Raw genomic sequence first — 22,797 nt, 5'->3', positions numbered from 1 at the left:
ATAAGTGTCACTCGAGACGCACAGGCCGGGACGCGCGCTGGAGAAGCGCCTCTGCCGGGGTCCCGACCCTTTCCCAGGACTAAACTCAGGGCGAGTCCCCGGCTCGGGCGGGACCCAGCGTTCAGTGTCCTGGCGGGCTGACCGAGGGCTGAGGGCCAGAGCCAGGGCCGCGATGCGGCCAGGGGACTGACCCACCGACGTACAGGCGGTACAGCGCGGAGGATCCCGCGCGCGCAGCCGCGGGCTTGGGGTCAAGGCCGGGGCGCCCGGGTGGCGCGGGAGGGGTGGCCGGACGCGCGGGGACGGGATGGGATGTGACGAGCGGCGCGCTGTGCATTGTGGGAATCCCGGGGCCGCGGCTACTGGTTCCAGTTCACTCAGCAGCGGAGCCGGGCGGAGGGGGCGAGCGCGGGGCGCGCGGGCGGGAAGCGAGGAGGCGGGCGGGCCAGCCAGGAGCGCGGAGAGAAAAGGCGCGAGCGGCCGAGAGGGCACAGGCCAGACACCTTGCTGCTGCTGCCGCTGCCGCCGCCGAGCCGCCCCGTAAGTGCCGCGCGGGCCCCCTCGCCGCGCGCCCCGTCCCCGCCGCCCGGGTCCGGCCGCCTCGCTCTTCCGGCCGAGGGTGCCTGGGAGCCTCCGGGCCTGGCGCGTACCGGGCGGCGCACGGCCGCGCTCGGGCCGCCGGGCTCAGCGCGGCCCACGCCGGGGCCTCGCGCGCGCACGGCGCCCTCCCAGGCCCTGCCCCGGCCGCGCGGGAGTCCCTCTGGTTTTGTTCAAAAAGCAAACCCGGAAGCCAACTTCTCTTAGAACCGCGTCCTCCTGCCTGCGCCTGGGCGCTTTTGTGGGCAGGAGACAGCCCTGGCCCGTCCCCCGGCGACCCTTCCCGGGGCGGGCGGGCTGGACTCGAGGCCGGGGGAGGCGGCGGGGAGCTGGCCGGCCGGCCTGGGCCTGGACGCCCGGGAGCTGTTGTGCGCGGAGTTGTACTTGGTGAGGCGCCCGTCCGCCGGCGAGTTGCCGTCCCCGGCACAATAAGTGGGGCCCGAGCCCCAGGTGGCCTGGTGTCGGCGTCTGGCTGGTATCTGCTGGGAGGGTGGGGTGGGGGGTTGGGGGATACTTGCGGGACTGCAGCCAGGCAGGCGCGGGGAGGAGTTTGTCCAGGGACTGCCTGGAGAGGGGCCACGGGAACCCCCGCTGCTTTCGCTCGTCTTCTGACCGGCCTTTTGTTTGCTTTGTGGTTGGGAGTTTTTTTTGTAAGGTAACTCCGGAAGGCTGTAGGAAGGCTGTAGGTTCCTCGGGTGGAGAAGGCCGGGAGGGAAGAGACTCGCTGGGGGTGGGGTGGAGTGAGGAGGTGAGTGTGCAGGATGCTGTTGGCCATGCCACCTGACAACAGGTGTGCGGAATGGCGCGCCCCACGTCCACTCCTGCAGGGACCACAGATCACTCAAGGATCTTGTCAGTAGATTGCTTGGAAGGTTCTTTTAGACAAGATGTTAGGGAAGAATATTCCTGAGTTTGAAAGTAAGAGACTTATGTATTGATACAAACAGCTGAGACAAGCCTTAAATTCAATAATTACAATTACCACGAAGTCCTTGTAAGACTTTAATGATCCAATAAACAGCATATAAGAATAGACAATTAGAGGGGCACTCCTGCTAGCTTCTCTCTTCTACCCTTGTGGCTTGAGGTTTTGTCATTAAGGAGGGGGGAAAGTGCTTTGTTACAAGGCTTCCTGCTCTAGGGACTCAGGGAATTTTGAACAGTTTTAGGTTTGAGTGGGACACTCTAGTTGTGAATTAGATGGAATCCGCGTACTCCAGGCCACGTTTCGGTTACTAGTCTTTCAGAGGAGTTATTAGCTCTGAAATGGACACCTCATGCCTGCAACTGGAATTAATACCCCTTGTACACAACTAACCAAAGCTGGGCAGTAGCATCTCAGTCTTGCACAAGAGGCTACCCGATGAGGATAAATGTGTTTTTAACCTATTTTTCTTTCTTTCTTTCTTTTTTTAAATCCTCAAGACATTAAATTCTTCTTTACTCTAGTTTTAGGAGGAGAGTGGGAAATCTTTCCACTTTGTTATTGTTTTAATCTCTTACCATTGTTAATGCTGATCCCTAGATAAAGGCGTTTAGTAGGAGGGAAGGGGTTAAAGTATATGAAAATTGTTTGAGGCAGGGAGGGCCTTTAGAATGAGGAAGGGATGGCTCACATTTTATTAAACTTTAAGAGTTGTCTGGAACATCACACACGACACTCTACACTTTACACAACTATAAGTCACTAGCTTGGTCTATGCCAAATGGGCCAAGATCAGGGAGGGGTACGTCTCAATCTGCCATTTCTTCTGGTCCTCCAGACAGCAGATCTCTGGAAGATCCCTCATCCCTTCCTTCCAAGAGAGACTTGGACTACATACATGTATTCTCAGACCTGCCTCTAATAGCTTCAGAGTTAATGGCACCCCAAGCCATTTAAAGGAGCTTTATTTAAATAAACAGAAGCATAAACTGAAAACCCAACCTGACAAAACCCAACAAGAATCTATATGTGGTGTTCATCAGAATTTCAGCAGCCTCTAGCTCTCATTTGAGTGTGCCTTTGGATTTATGTCAGCTTTTTCAGAGCCCCATTCTTGGCGCATGGACTGGGAAGGGGCAGGGCTCAGTGGGGCCCATACCTGGCTTATGGGTCCTTCCCGAGTTCTGTAAGTTTAGAAATACATTGGGCCCCACCCCAGCTCTTATGAGTGAGCCCAAGTGGGCCAGCTCTTCATTCCAAAGAGTTGTAAAGCTTGTTAACTTGGATCAAGCCTTCCAGATCAGTGTCTTGCAGCTTTCAGTAAATACTTCTTGAGAATCATTTTCTTGAGGGTCAGGCACTAGGGACAGAACCTGATCAAGAAATGTCCAGTCTTGCCATGTCCCTCCACCTCCCAGGAGGGGAGAGGGCTGGAGGTTGAATCAATCACCAGTGGCCAGTAATTTGGTCAGTCGTGCCTCCTATGTAATGAAGCCTCCATAAAACCCACAAAGGACAGGGTTCAGAGAGCATCTAGGTTGGTGAACAAATGGAGATTTGGAGAGAGTGGCACACTTGGAGAGGGCATGGAAGCTCCATGCCCTTCCCCAGACCTTGCCCTATGTATCTCTTCCATCAGGCTGTTCCAAGTCATATCCTTTTATAATAAACTGGTAATCTAGTAAAGAAAAAAAAAAAAAAGAAATGCCCAGTTCTTATCCTTGGGAAGCTGATATGAGGAGGAGAAGGCAGGCAGGCAGCCATTGCAGGATCAGTACCGGAGACCACAGTAGATCCCATAGCAGCTCCCAGACAGTAACCTATTCAGGAGCAAGCCCTTACCAGGCACGGAAAGGCCAAGTAAGAGTTGGCTGGGCAAAGGAGGGCAGGTGGGGACAAGTGTTTGAGACCTGCCCCACATGTGCAGAGTCTGAGAACAATGAGAACAGGTCATATGGGGGAACTACCAGAGGCTCAGGATGGCTGGATTCTAGAGGGGAGTCAGGTGAAGCCAGGGGGCCAAACAGACCAAATCACAGAGGATCCTGATCAGAAACACACTGAAGGATTTAAACTTCTTCCTAAGAGCAGTAACAAGCTCTGAGTAGGAGGAAGGCTTGAGTAGGAGGAAGATGTGGTCAGATGTCCTTTATTGGGAATGCTTCATCAGTTCAGCAAATATTGAGTAGCCTCTAGATGCCAAGCCTCCCCAGGGTCTTGCCCTACTGAAGCTCACATTTTCCTCTGATGGCCTTCCATTGGAGTGATTCTCTCTGAGTTTCGCACAACCTTTAAAAGGGAGAGGAGGTTTGAAGGAAAATGTCCTTATGAAGCAGGCAGACAGTGCCTTACTGTTACTGAAGAATAGTGCTGGTTCCTTTAGTGTCGCTCAGGAAGCACACCACGGAGTGGGTTTGCAGAGGTGAAATTTTAATCCCAGCCTAGCTTCCTGCTAACTGTTCCTGCTTGTAGTGAGTAACACTTGTGTTCAGCTTTTGTTTTTTTCCCGCCATTAAAAACCTAACACGTGAGGAGAGTAGTATCTGCTGGAACAAAATGTGTGGTTTAGGGTTTACTTACTGTCTCAATTTATCCTTCTCTCCTTGTTTGCAGTCCCTTGGTTCACTGAGGGTGGACTGTAAGTTCTTTAACCATCCGCCTCATTTTATGGTGTAGTGTTTTATGAATGGAGAGAGATGTTTTTCCTGATTGGCCAGAGTACCAGACCAAGTCTCTGTTCTGAGCCAATCAGAGTGCAGCTTGTGAACCCCTGCTCTGTGAGTGATAGTTGTGTAGTATATCCGCATGCCTCTGGGGACATGACAGCAACGACACCGTTAATCATTTGGTACGATAGGAGTAAACGGAAGAGAATGCAGTAAACAGGATTAGTGTCCTGCGCTTCAGAATTAAGTGTCTCGGGTTTGCCTTCGTGATTGGAGTTGATGGGAAGGTGACAAATGCATGTGGACACGTGGGCATTTATCCAGCTGCAGGGAATGGATGGGGCAGTCCTCGCTCTGTAACAGCGACTTGAGCGCTGATAGCTCAGATTCCTCCATCCTTGGGTGCTGGAGATAGGGCTGTCTTACTCGCAGCCCCCCAGCAGTTCTAATCAATGTTTTGCTCAAGATCAATATGCACACATTCATTGCTTAGATAATAAAAGACTTCACCGTTGACCGTTCCAGTGGTTTTGTGAGTGTCCTGATTATTTAAGAGTTTTCGATGCTGCATCTTTTACAGAGGTCAGCGTCTTATAGATATGAGGAAGGCCAGTACTCTCCTCTGGTCTGTGTTACTGCGCCCGTCTTACGGCAAGAAGAGAGATTGCTGGAGCCATAGAATGGTCAGGGAGTCAGAAGGCCTCTGCAGGCTCCAGCCTCAGCCATCAGGGAAATTGCAGCGTTCCCCTCCTGGGAATCCCCCAGGTAGCTCCACAAGCTCCCTGAATTTTGAGGGTCTGGGCTTCCACACGAATGGTCCCAAAGAAGGTCCCGGACTGGTGTCTCACTTACCACATCTCTGAGTCCTGTGGCCTTTGGAAATGCTGCCCTCATTTTTGTCAGGAGAACCCCATCCACTGTAACTAATCAGTCCCAACCCAGCCAGCATTTGAGGGCCTCTCAGGAACGAGGCAGGGTGGTAGGTTCTTAGAGATACAGTGGTGAACAGAGCAGCCTGGTCCATCCCATCAAGACAGACAAGGAAACAGGCAGTGGTGATACAGTGTAACAAGTGCTAAGAGTGGGATAGTTGGCTTTAGAATGTTTATATAAATTGGATCCCCAGTGGCAATCATGTTGGAGGGAGGGGCTGGAAACTGCACTTGCAAAGCACTTTATATAAGACTGAGAAAAGCAATTGAACATATTTCCATGGTCGCTGAGGTGCATTATAAGGGATTTTTCGCTGGGCTCAGGGGCCACCGCAGGAGTGTCTACTGAGGAAACAGAGTGATTCAGCCTGGTGGAGCCCTCATTGCTGGAAATAGGGAGAGATGAGCCGGAGGTCAGCAGGACCTTGCGTGTAAAGCTAGAGTCTGGGCGTGGGGCTGCTCCACACTAGACTGGGACTGGGGGCCACACGGCACAGCCACTGCAGGAATGGGCCTCCATCGCCAGAGGACATGTTGGGAACACTAGGTAGGATTGCCCCAGACTGAGGGCTGGAGAGAGCGTTCCAGACTGAGCGAGTGGCATGTGCCGAAGGGTAGAAGTGGGAATGAAGGTGGTTTGCAGCGCACTGAGGAACCAGTTAGGGTGCCCTGTTGGTGAGGAATAGAAGGGTGTGGTAGGATGGCCGTTTGCCCTCCTGAACTCTGTTGCCCCTCCTCCTTGTTTTTGTGTCCGTCTTATTCATGGAATCCTCACAGCCAGGCTTCTCATTTGTCCTGTGCTTTGAGGACAGATCACGTTGTAGCGGTCTCATCTCGATCGCTGAGGGGCTTGTCATCAAAGACCTGCTTCTCACTCGAGCCTGGCTCTTCCCCCTACAGCCCCCTCCACCAGTGTGTCTCTGTGTGAACTTTGGGTTTCTGCAAACGAGGTTCATGTCTATTGTGAATGATTTATTGTTGGAGGAGTTGCAGAGATAAAGACCACAGAGATCCCTTCAGGACCAACCACAGAATTTTCATTTCCTGGCCTGATAACAGTCAAAAGGACCGCCAAGCTAATGTTCAGTAACGAACAGATGCCAGGATTGCCTGAAGACCTATCACTGTCTTCAAAGCCTGTGGGGCCCTCTACAGGGCTCAGGGCTTCTGGTTTGCTGAACAGGGTGCCCCCCTGGTGGACGAGTCCAGGAAGGAAGGACACAGCTTTGTTAGTTCGATAAGGTATTATTGCTGTTTCTCCTGTGGGCAAGCTCAGTGCCCTGAAGAGAAGGTGAATGCAGAAGAAGCCACTTTCTCCATGACGTAGGACTGTCCGTCTCTCAGAAAAGGCTAGACGTAGGACATGGGTCAAAGTAGGCTTTGACTGGTCACTCAGACCCTGGTTTCAGGGTCAGCTTTCAAGTTGGTCTGTCAGGTTACAGAGACTGGCTGTTTCTTCTTTTCTTCGGAGCACATAGCTGGAGGACATTTCCCAATCTCTCTTGCAATTAGGTGTGGCCACGTGACCACGTTCTAGTCAGTGGATCACAGGGGTGATGTGCCCCACTTCCAGGCCTGGCCTCTGAAAGCCCCCATGTGTTGTCCTCCATGGCCCTTTCCCTCCAGTAGTAACCCTGAATTGTGCATTGAAGGGTGGGAGGAGTCTGGATCCACAAATCATCCTGCAGAGAAGCACCAGCCAGTCATGGAAGCCACTTTGGACTTTTCACAAGTGAGAAATAAGCTGGGGGGGGGGCGCTTATTTGTTACAGCAGCTAACCTAGGACACATAGGCTTTCAGTGGTAGGGCTGTGACTTGAATCAGGTCAGTCTGACTTTGGAATTCGAGTTATTAACCACAGTGCTCAACAGCCACTTCTGTCACAGCCACTCTCTCCCCCCACGTTGGTGCCTGGCCATAGCTGCCCACATCCCGTAGACCTCTGAAGAGCAGGATGGACCCAGCATGTTCGTTGATTGGTTGATCTGGAGATTGCACATCATTTTCCAAATGATGTTTTAAAAATCACCACAGGTTACTGGATGTCATGAGGCTGCATGGCTCAGTCAGAATTCTTTCAGAGCTGTGGCTGCAGCTTGGGGATTTATAGTTAGAAGTGCAGGAAGAACATGAGGAGGGGTGAGGAACAGAATCCCTTGAGGACAGGCCCCTTGGGGAGGGGATGAAGACTCGGGCTGCTCTATCAGAGAGGAGCCTGACTCCAAATAAGACGTGAAGATGTTCTTCTATCAGCAGAGTGGCAGTGATGTTTAAGATCTTTCCTGGGACCTGGGGAGCTACAGATGAGTTGACTTACAGCACCTGGCATGGAGTAGCTCCAGGTTGAGTCGAGTTGGGGAGACAGGCACACAGATATATGCCGGGGTATGTGCTGTGGGAACACAGAGCAGTGAGCAATTCCATGGTCAGGACCGAGGAGAGGGGTCATGTGAGCGTCAGTTCAGCAGGTTGGCAAGAGGACAGAGGGTGTTTCAGGCAGGGGAAGCAGCCTATATAAAAACATTCTGGACACAGCTTCACAGGTCAGGAATTCAGGGGCAGCCTGGGACATCAGCCTAGGCAGGGGTGGCAGGAAGCAGTGCTGCAGAAGTAGTTGAAGGATGCTGTTTGTGGCTGGCTCAGGGTGATGGGGAACCAGCAAAGTGGGCGGAGATCCTCTGGTGTCCATGGAGAGAGACTGGTGCTGGGGAGAACAGGTGAGAAATAGTGGGAGCTGAACCAAGGCAGGGAGGGCGAAAAGAAGGGAAGAGGCTTGAGAAGTTAGGGAAGCCTCTGTTGAACCTTACTAATGACTGGGAGCTGCGGAGGTGGGCAGAGAAATAGGGACAGGGTGACTCCCGCCTGGCAGCTTGATGCATGGTTTTGCCACCGCTGGGGCTGAGAAACCCAGAGGAGTTCACCTGCCTGTGGGACTTAACAAGTGGGCCCTGCCGCAGGCAGTCAGAACAGCTCTGGAGCTCAGCAACCAGGTGTGCACCGGCTTAGGGACCTGGGAGTCACCAGCATGTCGACTAAGACTCTTGACTCAAGTCAGAGGGAAACCCCAGGAGCATTACTTGTGAAGAATAAGCGTGTCTAGGGCCCATCAGTTCCCTCAATGGTAGTGGCTCCTCTCTGGGACAGGACATTGTCCCATTCCCACAAAGGCAGCCCCAAACATACCCAGACAGGTCTGCCTGTAGACAGAGCTGGAGTCTGTGCTCCAAGAAGAACAGGCTTCTCCTTCTGGAAGGGGGGAAGCATTCAGATGTAAAAGCTCTTAGTCCAAAGGCATGGGGTTGGTCTGTGAAACACATTTGCATTAAAGCAGAAGACTGCTAGGAGCCCAGTTACAGCTTTTCCCTGCAAACACACATGCACACACGTGTGCACATACCATTTCCTGCTCAGAGTGAGCATGGGCACCTGTTTGCAGGGAATGTTTTCAAATAGAGCTCATTACAGAAGAAATGGAGCCAACTAATTGTTTCAGAAAAACCAGACCCTTCTGGGACTCTCTTTAGCACTCGGTGATCAATTAAGACTTGGTGCCCCCCTTGACAGGGTGAAATACAGGGTTCTCATCACAGAGGCCTTGAGCCCCCTTAATTCTGGTGAGCCAGTCAGCACAGCTGCCCCAGAGTGTCCAGGAATTCTGCTCTCTGCTGTTTTGGCCATCTCTCTGTCAGGCAGGTGATCTGAGATGATCTTGGGGTTAGGGTCGGGTGTCAGAGTAACAAGGACTCCTAACTTTGTGGCTTCCATGGTCATAGAGACATGGACTGTGGCAACTGGAGGGGCCCACACACCGTGGAGCCTGACCTCAGTTTACGAGAAGATGAGACACCTGCCCATTTTATTCAGTGGTCTGAGCATCAGTGACTTCTAGGGAAGGCTTGTCTGACGCCCCAGAACAGGCTGAGGGCTCTGCATAGCCCCTCTCCCAGCACCCTGCACTGGCCTTTCACAGTTACCATTTAAATGACTGTAGGGTTATTTATTGTTTCTCTTCCCCACCAGCTCTGGGAGAACAGGAACCACATCTGTCTCGTGCACTGCTGTCTCCATTCCCCAGCATAATTCCTGAAGTGAATGCATGAATGACTTGAATGCTCTTAGTAAACATTTGTGACCTTACTGTGTGGTGCTACGCTAGGAATACAGTCGGGGGCAGCCCTCTGAGACCTTGCAGTGTGATGGGAGAGATGGCGGGGTGGGGCGGGGGCGTGTGCACGTCAGTGCTGTGGTGTGAAGCACATAGGAGCCCAGAGGATGGAGCACTCAGGGAGGGGTTGGCAGAGGGCAGAAAAGCCTGAAGGATAAAGGAGGTCCTGGTTAACGGGCACAGCCACTGTGGAGGAGGGCACTTGGGGGGACTGCCTGTGTTTGTGTTTAGACCTAAGGAAGCACAGGTAAAACTAGATGGGTGTGCCAGGCCTAGATTTCTAGGGCGTTTTGTGACAGGCCGAGGGCCCTGATTTTATCTTGGGAATTGTGGCAGCAGGGAAAACTTTAAAACCTGGGCCATGGCGTATTCAGATTTGTGTGTCCGGAGATAGCCCAGCCAGTGGAGGGCAGGTAGATTAGAGTGTGGCCTGTGGTGAGAAGTCCTTTTCAGGAGATGTTTGTGATCATTTGGTTAAGATAGTGGTGACCTGGATCCGGGCACAGTCGGGGTGGAAAAAAGAGGACCCCACAGTAGGTGTTGAAGAGGGGGGATCCTTCGGACTGGGGGGCATTTTGGATGGGGGTGGGTGGGGGCCAAGGAAGGAAGAACTCTCCTCCCTCTTCTCTAAGGACAGGCCTGTCTAGCAGTCTGGAAGTGCTCAGAGGGCCTCTTACTCCAACCTGGCTGCCCACTGAACTCCTGTGAGCTGTTCTTGCCTCTCACAGGTAAAGGACCTTAAGGTAGAGATGCTGCTTTCATCAGAGAACCTAGGTATATGCCTTACATCTTCATTCTAGGGGCAGGTGACATAGTTTTCTTTTCTTTTATGAAGGCTTTGGCAAATTTATCAGCCCAGGTCTCAAGTGTATGGAAATACAATTATTAAACAAGCGTATAGATGGTAGCCAAGAAATCCCATTTTCTTTTGCATCATGTGGCATAAAGGTGAGGCACTTAAGAGCAGTCATTGTCAGCGTAACGTTTAAATGGAAGTGGCCGATAAAATTGATGTCATGGTATAAAATGTGAAAAGCGAAGCCGTTCTCTTTTCCAGGGCTGAAGCACACCGGCAGAATGCAGAAACTGGGCTCGTGGGGCTCAGCGGCTGCAGGCAGTGGCATCTGCTGGCACAACCCGTTTCTTCCAGGGGCCAGAAGGCATGGGGGAAGGGGAGATGCACTGTCCCCAGTAATCCTGACCCGTGTGTCTCTTGCCTCCACAGTGTGTTTACTGATCCATCTCCAGGACCACCGCCATGTCCAGCCGGGGTGGGAAGAAGAAGTCCACCAAAACCTCCCGGTCCGCCAAGGCAGGAGTCATCTTCCCTGTGGGCCGGATGCTGCGGTACATCAAGAAAGGCCACCCCAAGTACAGGATCGGAGTGGGCGCGCCCGTGTACATGGCCGCCGTCCTGGAGTACCTGACAGGTGAGTGTGCCCGAGTCACTGCAGACACCACAGCTTTCCAAGGATTGGTAGGACCTTGTTCATTTCTTTTATTTTGAAATGTTTCAAACCTACAGAAAAGTTACGAGAACAGTACAGTGAACATTTTTACCTAGATTCAACAGTTGTTAACATGTTGCCCCACTTGCTTTATCTCCCTCCACCCTGTGTATGTGTGTGTGTGTTTGTGTGTGCACTTGGACGTTTCTGGAGAGCCCAGTCCAGTTGTTTTGCAGAATGTCCTTTAATCTGGGTTGGCCTAAGGTTTGGATTTAGGTTAAATGTTTTGGTAGGAGAATTCCATAAGCGATGTTGAGTCCTTCTCTGGCATCATGTCAGAAGGCGCCTGCTGTGGGTTTGTCCTGTCATTAGTGATCTTTGCTTTGGTCATTCGATCAAGGTGGTATCTGTGCATTTCTGCACATCCTGGATCACAATCTGTCACCCATTGGCTTTAGCATTCCTTGATGATCTTACCTGGATCTGTTATCACTATGGTGGTTATAAAATAGTGATTTTTCTATTTCTGTTATTTTTCCTACGTTTGTTAGTCGGCATTCTTCTGTTAAGAAAAGCTTTCCTTCTGCCCTTCCCTTCTTTTTATTTTTTGTTCTATCAGTGTTGGTTCACGGATTTTTAAAATTTAGTGTGTTATACACTATCATGTCATTACTCGTTATGATGGTCACATTGTCTCAAATTTGACCTTCAAGCTGGTTTTTATGTCCTTCTGCCCCCTCTCCATCAGTTTCTGTACATTTCCTTGCTTTCCAACATAATGAGAAAGTCTCATCTCCCCCTGACCTTCTCCTGCCCTAGTCTTGGAATCAGCCATCTCTTCAGGGGCGTCCTTGGTCCTTTTCCCAGATATAATGTTATTGGTCTTATTGGTGGCTCCATAGCAACTGTGGGAGGCCAGCTGGGCAGGGTTACCACCCCGCATTTTTAGTAATGAGAAAACCAACCTCTGGGCATAAAAAGATTTGCCTAGGGTCACATATAACCAGGAAGTGCTTGAGAAGGGATGCACATCCTGCTCTCCTTTTGTAATGCTTTTACCACTTTTTGCTTCCATACACCATCAGGGTAGGTGGCAGGCAGCGACAGCTGTCTCTCTAGAGCCAGAAAGGAGAGACTCAAAAAGACAAGGCGCCTCTTCCTAAGGGAAGTGGTCAGGCAGTAGAAGAGCTGGGTCACTTCCTGCTATCCCAGGCCTCTCAATAAGACAAGACCAAGGTTTCCCCCACAGAGAACACAGTCATGAGGGTTATAGAGTTTTTTTGTGTTCTGTTAAAAGAGTCTAGGCGTAAAAAGTAATTGGGGTTATAGTTGTGAGGCCTTTGCACATATTTGGAACTTGGACCCTCTGCTTGTCAGAGACTCATAGGTGGCATGGCTGGTAGCATGAAGTAGGCCTCATTCTTCTCACTATGCAGATGAGGAAACAGAGGCCCAGAATTTATGTGTCACATCCAGGAAAACCATGTATAACACTGGCAGTCAGCCAGGGAGACCAGGAGAGAAGTCACTAGATAGGACTCAGAGAACATTTTTAAGGTCTGGCCCGGCAGTTTACATGCTTTGTGACCCAGAGAGAGTCACTTAACCTCTCTGGACCCCAATTTCCTTACAAATCAAATGGAGACAGCAGTTCCTGCTTCACCAACTCCAGGCTGCTATGAGAGGGGCTTTGTTTGAGTATAATGGTAAGCTGACATGATGTGCAAACCCAGCCAGCCGGTGTTTCCTGGTTCCCGAATGCTGTGATGCCCCTGGCACTGGAGTGACACTGGGGTGCTCACAGACACATTCGTTAGGTCAAGTACAATAGCAGTTTCATTTCTTCTGTCAAGCTTCCTCTTTTCAGTTAGCAGGGCGTTGGTGGGGGGATACCACTTCTCCATCATGTCTGAGGCAACTACTGTCTGTGCCACACAGAAAATCTGTACGTCTTCCTTGTCTATGCCTGGCTGGCTCTGAAACTGAGTGCAGTGCTCATGAAGGCCAGGTCAGCAGGTCCGTTCTCATGGGGTCCAGGCACCTTGACCCTGCACCCTCCCCACCAACTGTGCCTGTCTCTGGCTGTCATAGGTGCAGTAGTGGTCCCAAAGAGGGGTGGGAATGGTCAGGGCAGCCCAGCCCTAGAGCTGGCCAAGTTGCTCAAGGCAAATCCTTTCTCTGGCGTTAGCCATGTTAACCCCTGTATTTTTTTTTTTTTTTTTTTTTTATAGCTACTTTATTTATTTATTTTATTTTATTTTTGGCTGTGTTGGGTCTTCGGTTCATGCGAGGGCTTTCTCTAGTTGAGGCAAGTGGGGGCCACTCTTCATCGCGGTGCGGGGATCGCTCTTCATCGCGGTGCGCGGGCCTTTCACTATCGCGGCCCCTCCCGTTGCGGGGCACAGGCTCCAGACGCGCAGGCTCAGTAGTTGTGGCTCACGGGCCCAGCTGATCCGTGGCATGTGGGATCTTCCCAGACCAGGGCTCGAACCCGTGTCCCCTGCATTAGCAGGCAGATTCTCAACCACTGCGCCACCAGGGAAGCCCCTAACCCCTGTATATTAAAGAGTAATATATATTTTTAAATTTTACCATGTCCTTCCAGCAGAGCTGTTAGCTGAATCTGAGCCACTTCCTCTGCCTACACGCAGTGCTGAGTCATTGACGTGACTGTTGCCCAGTGCCTGCCCCCGACTGGGTGCCTGGTCTGTGTGGTGGGGCCTTGAGGGACGTCCTGAGCACTGTACTCCATCACTGTTGGTGGTCACTTGTGTCCGGTTGCCTGATGGGACAGGAGCTGAGTTCTGGGGCCACGTCCAGTGAAACATTGCTCCATCCCACCCATCAGGACAGTTCTGTACACCCACCCTCACTGCTGTCAGGCGGTGATCTGCCCTGAGCCCCTCGGGCTGGGATGTGGGAGCACGTGGGTATTGGGAAGTCCCGGGCATCTGCCTGCTCAGAACTTTGGTTTTGGTCCCTGAGAGAGAAGTAAAGGTGGACCAGCTCGCTTTCTGCTCTTTTCTTTAGTTTCACTGAAGACCCTTTCCCACCCATTCCACATACTCACTGAGCACCTGCTGTGTGCCTGGCACCATGCTAGGCTCTGTACGAGTGCACAGGAATGATTGGGGAAGAAATGGTCTCTGCTCCGTGGAGCTCTCACAGTCTAGTCTGGGAGAAAGAACCAACCAACCCAGATGGTTACTGACTGTGCTGAGTGCTGTGGAGGCTGTAAACGGGACAAAGGGACCCAGGTGGTGATGTGGCCCAGGAGGGCTTCGTTGAGGAGGAGACATCAGCTGAGACCTGGAGAAGGAGACGGTGCCGACCAGCCCTGCGAGGGCTGGGAAAGGGGCCCTGCCACCCACTCACCTGCGCACAATGCACCTACTGGGTGCCAGCCTCTTCCCAGAGCTGGGAGAAGCCAGGAGAGCAGCACTCACGCAGCTTAGGGCCGAGTCAAGGATGTGGCCCAGACATCATGCTCCAACACAAGGCATCTGAAGGAAGTACCACCCGTTCCGCAGGTCCTCATTGAGAGCTACGGTGTGTCCGGTGCTGAGATATAAGCCAGAACAAGACCTCCCCCCAGCCCAAAGAGCTTTGTCCAGAGGCAGGTACAGGCAAGAAAAAGGCGGTGATGATGTAGGACCGCATGTGCTGGGAGTAGGTTTCAGAAAACGTTTCCTGGAGGATGCTTGTTAACCAGTTGACCAGAGCTGCCCTGCTTGTCTAGTTGTCACCTGAAGGGCCCTATGGAGGGATTGTTTTCTTCTCTTACAGGTGGCGTACACAATTGCAGGCATGGTGATGCGGTGCCACACAATGCTCTTTTGAAATGGCTGGGCCAGGCCTCCTCCTGTGAGAAGGCCCCGGTGGAGAGATGAGGAGGGGTCTGGATGCTCACGAGTTGCTGAGCTAGCTGCAGGGCCCACCTAGGAACAGGTAGCTCTGGAGCAGGGAGCTGACATCTCCTTGGTGGCCAGCCAGGGGCACCACTTGGGGTGCCACGATGTTCAGTAGAATCGGGTAGAGGCAGCAGAGCCAGGTGGTTAAGAGTGTGGACCTTGGTGTCAGAGCTGCCGTTTCTTCACTGTGGTCTTAGGCAGGTCACTCACATCCCCAAGCTGCAGTTTTATTATCTGTGAAATGGGGGTTACAGCAACTGTGTCATAGAGTTATTATGAGGTGGAAATGAGAGAATGCACGTGAAGTGCTTTTCTGTGCCTGCACAGTGTAGGTGCCCAAATGCTAACTGGTAGCGTAAAAGCAGAGGGAGGAGTCCCCAGTAATCCTGCTCTGGCTGCTGAGGTGACTGAGGGTTGCCCACTTCCTTTAGGGATGGCGTTGGGGGCTGTCACTGCCCACTCGTGCGTGGTGTCCTTTCATCAGGCACCTGTAGAACATCTTGGCTGTTTCAGACCTACTCGCTCTGGTTTATTTCAAGCTGCCATTTGACCCCTCCTCAAGCCTGAAGCACCCTCAACACCAAGGTGCCCTGTTAACCAAACTCTTCTGTCTGGTATTGAAGGCCACTTCTGTCCTGAGCTCGTGGCACACTCATGAAAACCTTGAAGGGTTTTCTGGTTAACTAGGAGCTGATCATGCCCAGCCCTGGGCCTGTGTTAGGCCGGAGCTGAGGCCAGATCAGCATTAGAGCATCTGGACAGGCAGCCCCCCAGCAGGCCAGGGGCCGTCAGGGCCCAGATAGATGATCTCCTGTGAAGAGCATGTCTTCGGGGGTGAGGGACCATGCTCACTCATGGAGTACTTCGTGGGTAAGTACTCCTCCTTAGGGTCTGTTCAAGGCTGGGGTGGATGTGGGAGGAGGATGTGGCCTTGCGTCTTGCTGTGAAACTTGAAGCTGGCGTCTGTTTCTCCTCTTGGGTGCAGAGCCCAATCATCTGCCAAACTTAAAAGGAAAAGGCAACATCTGGAACAAGCTTGAGTCTGGCGACCAGACAGCTCCTTCTGCACACCTCTGTGTGCCTGGCAGCCCTTCTGACTCTTCCCAGAGCTCGTCCCGAGGAATGTGATGCTGTTTGCTGGTCTTCCCAGTGCCCCAGGACAGTCCATTCTCCACCCGTTGGCCCTTGACCTTCCAGCCTAGGTGATGATAGTAGCCCCACCTCTTGGGGTTGCTTTGAAGATTGATATTGCATCTTATGACTTTAGCCAGCATTCCTACCAAACACTCAATAAATGATGGATAAAAATAAATATTATCATGGGGAAACTGAGGTAGTTTCTTTGAGGCATCATCTTTGTCCCCATATTACTGTGGTACTTTTTTCTTAAATGATATTTAAAGGGAACTTGAATTTAGTTCAGCTCAGAAAGCATCTTTGGAGTTTCTTCCCTCTGCTCAGCACAGCACTGCTCAGTGCTGGAAGGTGTAGGAGACATGAAATAAGGAACACGTGACATGGCTTTTGCCCTAGTGGAACTTCCCTTGATGTTGGGGACACACAAGCCCACAGACCAGTAGGGGAATAGGGCAGGTCTAAGGGACAAGTTAAAAGCACTGGAGTCCTACAGTGGGGGTAGCAGGGGGAATGAGAAGTGTGTGGAAGAGCAAAAAGCAACCATGCTATGATTCGATGGATGCAAAGCACTCTGGGTCAGCATTGCTCAGACTGTGTTCAGCAGAACCGAGGTGTTTCGTGAAATTTAAGAGGTAGTCCACCGAAACATAAGGCTCTATGGGTGAAATCAGGAGATGGCTAGATTCACATTCCCTCTTTTGAGATGGATATGTGAATACCTTTGTTGAGTTCCTGAGTAAAGGAACTGGTTTTAGTTTGGGAACCACTGAGAAACCGCTCTCTTTACTGCAGGACTTTTCAGAGCCTTTAATATACTGGTGTCCCATGAATCCCCAAGGGAGGGAACTGTGATATGTAGTGGTTCCCAAACTTTTATCAGAAAGCCTTTCAAGGAACACCTGTAAACACCTTGCACCATACCGTGTGGGGACACTTATGGGTTAGGCCCATGAGAAATGGTCCATGAGAAATGAAGAGTGCCAACTGAAGAAACAAAGCTGAAGGCCACCATGAAGGATGCATTTTGGTCTGGCTCATGGCATTGAGGCGCAGAACTTGGCTGATAGATAAGGAGACCTAGGTCTGCCTCCTCCATACAGGGCTCAACATATTAGAAGGTGCTTCAGCATTCACACAGGGAGGCTATGACTTGGGGAAGCTGTGCAGTTATTCTGCTAAGCTGAGCCACTCATGCACTGACTCAGGGAGGGCCCACCACTCTTCAGGGCTGTGCTAGTCACTGAGATGCCAGAGAAAAGTCCCTGCCCGTGGGACTTACCCTGGAGGGAAGTGCCTTTGGAGTCACTCACCCAACGCCTGAGAGAACAGGCCTGGTTCCTGGTCATCAAATCCAAAAAGATGTCTGATGACATCTTTTTCTGGTCCAGAAACCCTGTTACATAGCCTGATCACATAGCTTATTCTGCCAACCTGCCTCCTAGGATGTAAGCCTGTTTGCAAAAATCAAATCTGTTCTCAGAGGATTTCTCAACAGTAAGGAGGATGGGAAGCCCTGGCTGCCAGCTCTCAAGACTGAATGTTGACACTTCGTAATAAGTGTAGACCCCCCCCCCCCACCAGGGGACCACTGTGAGAGTTCTGCTGATTTAGATACCCCAGCTCTGGTCTGTTTAAAAACCTACTGTTGTAGTATTGTATTTCCACCTCTCATAGGATAAGGCCGTGGCTAGAATTTCTTTTTCCTGTCTTCTTTGGCTCTAATCTACAAAATGATGAAGATATCCAGATTTGCATATTCTTAACCCCCTACTCCTTTTCCATTTCCCCATGCCCTGTCCCTCCCCATGCCCTGTGTTTCAGACCTCGGTCTTCCCTCTCCTGTTTCTTGTCAGTGACCAGGACCTCCCCGCTCTTCTAGCAGGCACCTGGCATCGCTCACAGCAGGCACTCCAGTCTGAAACTGCCTGTGGGTACTTCGCTAACCATGGGGAAGTTTACAGGGCCAGCTCCTGACCTGGGGAACGAACAGGGTTCACCCAGGGGACCCTTATGGCTACTTTACAGACTGGATGAGTCCTAGCCCTTGTGCCTGACTGCATCCTGTAGTAAAACCCCAGGGAAAAGGGATGGTTGTTAAAAATACATCTTGCTATCTGGTTTTGGCTAGTAAAGTGATCATCCTCATCCCAAATTTCAGCTTGTTTGATTTCTAATCTATAGCTCAGGTCAGGTGTTGCATAGCCCTTTGGTGCTAGTCACTGTCTGCACTCCATCCCTGCCCCCATCTCTTGTAAGTATAGTAGGGAGAGGCCTCCTCTGTCAGCAGTGTGTCCTGTTACACAGATACTCATTTCAACAAACATCCATCCACTTGGCATTTCTGGCCTGGGAAAGAAAGGATCCGATAAGCTTGGAAGATGAGGGTAGGCAGAGCCTGCAGTTGTCTCTGTCACTTACCTGGCCTCTTTACCGCTTTCCTATCCGGAACAGCCAACTGTGTCCTGTACTCAAACAGCTAAAAATAGGGCAGGGAGAAGAGGACAGGCGGGCTCCGTGATGCTCAGAGGCTCTCTGAATTCCTGTGTCTCTTGCTTGTTTGCATGACCACCCTACCTTAGACTTACACTTAAGGCCAGGACCCAGCTAACTCTTGCCAGTGACTTCATGCTTCCCTGGAGCTCCCAGAACCCCACAGCACTCACTGTTCTGCAAAGCCCTTCAGCAGCTGAAAGGGAGGACTAGATTTTAATGAGCCAGAGGGTTGCGACTAGAAAAAAATTGGAAACACAGAAGTTGAAACTCCAGTGTAGTGGCAGCCTATATTTAAATGTATGTTCCCTTTTCCAGTTATGTGAGTAATTTATGTTTGAAAATTTAAGAAGGGAAAACTCACTCATAATCCCACTGCCCAGAGATAGCCGCTGGCACTGAATGCCTTTTGTGTGTATGTGTACATGCATGAAAGGGAGTTAGATTTTAGTCTGTTTGTTTTTATTAATATCTGCTATTGATGATCACTGTACATGATCATACAAAGCAAATCATGAAGTCATTAAGGGAGAGCTACATTGTCAGTCCTCCTCAGTCTCCCAGGAGGAATAGATGATTCCGTGGTGGATGAACATTCAAGGGGCGCTTGAAAAAAGCAGCACTTTAGCACAGTGTGCCTTTGACATTTCCCTGATGACTTGTTGTCAGGTGGCCAGCCTGTTAGCAGACCCAGGTGAGTCAGACCTCGGGGCTGAGGCCAGACATAGAAACCACTGAGGGGTGGAGTTTCCCCAGTGCTTCACTTCCCCATCCAAGGTGTGGAGGCGGCAGCACGGCTTGAGGACGTGCTTCTCCCAGGGCCACTTGAATCTGCTGCAGAGCTCAAAAACTGAATTTTTATCTGGTCCTTCATTCAGTCCTTCTAAAGAGGCCATGAGGTTGTCCAGGAGAGTGTAAGTGTGACCTGGGCCCCCTTCACAAAACAGTGGACCCATGTCCCCTGCACTCCTGGCCCTGGGGCTTGGACCACATCACTTGGATCAGAGAAAGGAAAGGTCTCATTGCTTTCATTTGCAAGTATTTTCTCCTGCTCTGTGACTTCATATTCTCTCAACACTGTCTTTCACAGAGCAGAATTTTTTTTTATTTTAAAAAACTTTCAATTCTTTTTTTCATGTATTGTGCCGTTGATGTTGTATCTAAAAAGTCATCACCAAACCTTGAGGTCATCTAAATTTCCTCCTATGTTATCTTCTAGGAGTTTTATAGTTTTGTATTTTACATTTAGGTCTCTGATCCATTTTGTGTTAATTTTTGCAGAGGGTGTTAGGTCTTTGTCTAGATTCAGTTTTTTGCATGTGGATGTCCAATTGTTCCAGCACCATTTGTTGTAAACCTCTCTGCTTTCTTGAAGATAAGCCACGGTGCCTAGGAAACCTCAGTGGTCAAGGATTCTCATTGTTGCTTCATGATTTCCCTTTGAAGGGCTATATGCAACTTTCATTTCTGTCATTGGGGTCAGCATATGCATAGCTGAGTTCCCACCAGAGGTTCTGTTTTTGCTTGGGCCAATGGGAAGGCACAAAACACTACAAAACTGATTCTGGATTTAGGCAAGGAAAAATGTGTGACCCAAACTGTGCGTGCGTCTTTCGTTCAGACCTTCCATCTGGGCTCACTTTATATACATCCTTTAGAATTTCATTTAGTGAGGTCTTCTGGTCGTAAGCTTTCTCAGGCTCTGATTTTGAACATGTCTTTATCTCATCCATAAAGTTTTTAGCTGTTGTTTCTTCAGTGTCTCTATTCTAGTCTCTTTCTCCTTATGGAACACAAATTAAACATTCATTGGTCTTTTATCTAAGTTCCATATCTGTTCATCTCACTCGTATTTTTCATTTCTGTCTCTCTAGATTACTTTCTGGATAATTACTTCTGGTCTATCTTGTAGAACTATCTCCCAGTTTACTAATTCTCTCTTCAGCTGTGTCTTATCTGCTATTTAATTCAGTCACTGAACTTTTAATTTCAGTTTTGATATTTTTTACTCTAGAAGTTGTTTGGTTCTTTTGTGAATCTGCTTGGTTATTCTTTATAATACCTTGTTTTCTCTTCATTTTCAGAATTTTCTTTAAATATATATTATACACAGTTCTCATATATTTTTCTGAATAATTATTTTTCCCCCAGCTTTATTAAGGAATAACTGACAAATATAATTGTATATATTTAAAGTGTACAATGTGATGCCTTAACATAAATGAAATGATTACCCAGTTTATCTGAATAATTCTAGTATCTGAAGTCTTTATGAGTCTGTTTTTGCTGGATTTTCAGTCATTGTTCAGAAAGCCTACCTCTCTCCAAGGCTGCAGAGGAATTCCCTCATGCTCTTGCTTAGTATTTTTATGGTTTAATTTTTTACATTTTTACTTTGACCCATTTGGAATTTATCCTGATATATAGTGTGGGAGAGGGATCAACTTAATTTTGTTCCAGATGGTTACCCATCTGTCTCAACACAATTAATTGGATATTCCGTCTTTTCCCTGGTGATCTGAGATGCTGCTTTTACCATACATGAAATTTCTAGATATAATTAGGGCTACTTCTCGACTTTCTTTTCTGTTTCATTGGTATGTTTATCTAGTTATATACTTTATAATATGTTTCTCATATCTGGTAGGTCTTTCCTGTCTTTTTATTTTTACAAAAAGTAATTATTTCCTTTAATAAGTAACACATACCAATGATAAAATTCACGTTCCCAAAGGACATACAGTGAGACATGCATTTCTCTCCCTACTCTTTTGCACACCCAGTTCTCCTCTCAGGAGACAATCAGTGTTATCAGTTTCTTATATATGTTGTATATGTTTCTAAATATATTCTCCTCCCTTTTCATTTCAGAATAAATATAGAAAATGTAATGGGTGCATGTGATATACAGAGACTGACATTTATATTTGAGCCAAAATCTGAGGGTGGTTGATCTGCCTCTAACCTGCCCCAACATCCCTGGTCCCCTCAGCCAACCTTGAGTCCTGATTTGAGACTGAGAGGGACGGCCTGCCTGGATCCTGGGCCACCCTGGGGCTGCTTTCCCCCGGGATGACAGCTTTGTAGTTCACACGGCCTGCCATGGATCCTGAGTGTTTGTTCTAATCCATGAAACCAGGACAGTGCCTTGGAGAACATCCCTGCACTTCCATCCTGCATCACCGCCTGAATGCTGCAGTGCTTGTTCACTGGTTTAGTAATTCATCTGTAATGACCTATTTGTGAAAGAGTTACCAAGCTCTGACCAGGTACAAGGTGCCGAGCTGGGTGCTGGGGGTCCGAAGAATCACTGTTGATTTCAACAGATTTGTACTGAGTGCTTGTGATGGGCCAGACATCCCTGAGGACATATTAGTGACCCCCAAGGCTGGGACTGTGCCTTCCCTACCCCTCCCTCATCACCATGTACTCAGCTGCTCAGCACATAGGTTTTTGTTGAAGGGTAAGAAGACTAGTTAGAGGAAGGATGAATTTCTGGAGGGGGGAATGTAGGTAATGTCAGATGCTGCCAGGAAATTGGTAAGGATGAGAGTTGAACTAGACCCCTGGATTTTTTAAATGATGCATAATTAGGATTAACACCAGGGCGTCGTGGACCAGACCTGCCTGAGGAGAGGCAAGTGGCAGGGCAACTGTTGGTGGCAAATAGGAAGGCATTGGGAGTGTTTCAAGAGTTGATCTCTCACTCCTGCCACAAAAGGATGTCTCTAGCTGCACCTCAAATAGCAGAGGAAGCCAGGAGCTGCCCAACTGATTAAAGTAGCAGCATCCCAGGAGAGGTGCTCGAGGTCCCCCTGGGTCCCCCTGTGATGACCATCAAGAATGGCTTTAAAAGAACTACTTACTTACCGAGAGGAGGAGGAAGTAGGTAAGAATTCTACAAATATCTCTTCTCTCAATATCTTCTCATTAAAATATCAGCAACTAATAAAATATATTTATAGCCCTCTTACTTTCTTTCCCTGCCTGAGGGCTTCTCTGTCTAGTCAACCCAGAATAAAATACCATGAGAGCAAAAAGCCACTCCTCAGAACTATAAATAAGTTCTAGCAAGAAGACAAACCCAAAGGATACTAACCACAGTCAGCCTCTCTCTCTCTCCCTCTTCCCACCACCCCCTCCAGTTCTGGTTGCCAAGAGGATGATACGCACTCTCCTCGGATTTGCCAGGCTGCTCAGCCAGCCTACAGCTCTGACCCTGCCTCCACCTTCCCTCCCTCCCTCTCTCTTCCTTTATCTTCCACCCCACCTTCTTCCTTTTTAGACAAGTGCCCTCCATCTAGTGGCCAGAAAACACGTGTTCCCTGGTACTTCAAGAGGCCTGTGGGGTCTACATGGGGACATGTGTCGAATGGCCTTGATAGAAGACATTTACGTATGTCCTCCTTATAGAAGGAGGCTCCTTCTCTGCCAGAGCCCACATTTCTTGCCTGCAGAACTGTGAGAACCATGTGGAAATCCAGGGCCTCTGGAAAAGGCTAATCTATCGGCTTCCTTTGCCATC

General features: G+C 49.8%; 1 protein-coding gene across 4 annotated transcripts in view; it reads left to right on the top strand.

Moving 5' to 3' along the window:
• The first annotated feature begins 309 nt into the window (after positions 1-309).
• The window catches only part of LOC118891861 (core histone macro-H2A.1), an 80,730-nt gene continuing 58,242 nt past the window's right edge, over positions 310-22,797 (top strand). The window contains exons 1-2 of one of the 4 annotated variants that reach the window (XM_036845655.1): positions 310-540; positions 10,512-10,716. In XM_036845655.1, the coding sequence (XP_036701550.1) occupies positions 10,545-10,716 (172 nt within the window). In that variant the 5' untranslated portion in view covers positions 310-540; positions 10,512-10,544. The remainder of the gene's footprint in view (positions 541-10,511; positions 10,717-22,797) is intronic. The other 3 variants (XM_036845657.1, XM_036845656.1, XM_036845659.1) reach the window with 3 other exon arrangements.

Source organism: Balaenoptera musculus, chromosome 3 (genome assembly GCF_009873245.2).
Source record: "Balaenoptera musculus isolate JJ_BM4_2016_0621 chromosome 3, mBalMus1.pri.v3, whole genome shotgun sequence".
NCBI lineage: Eukaryota > Metazoa > Chordata > Mammalia > Artiodactyla > Balaenopteridae > Balaenoptera > Balaenoptera musculus.
This window is presented reverse-complemented; position numbering and strand designations above follow the sequence as displayed.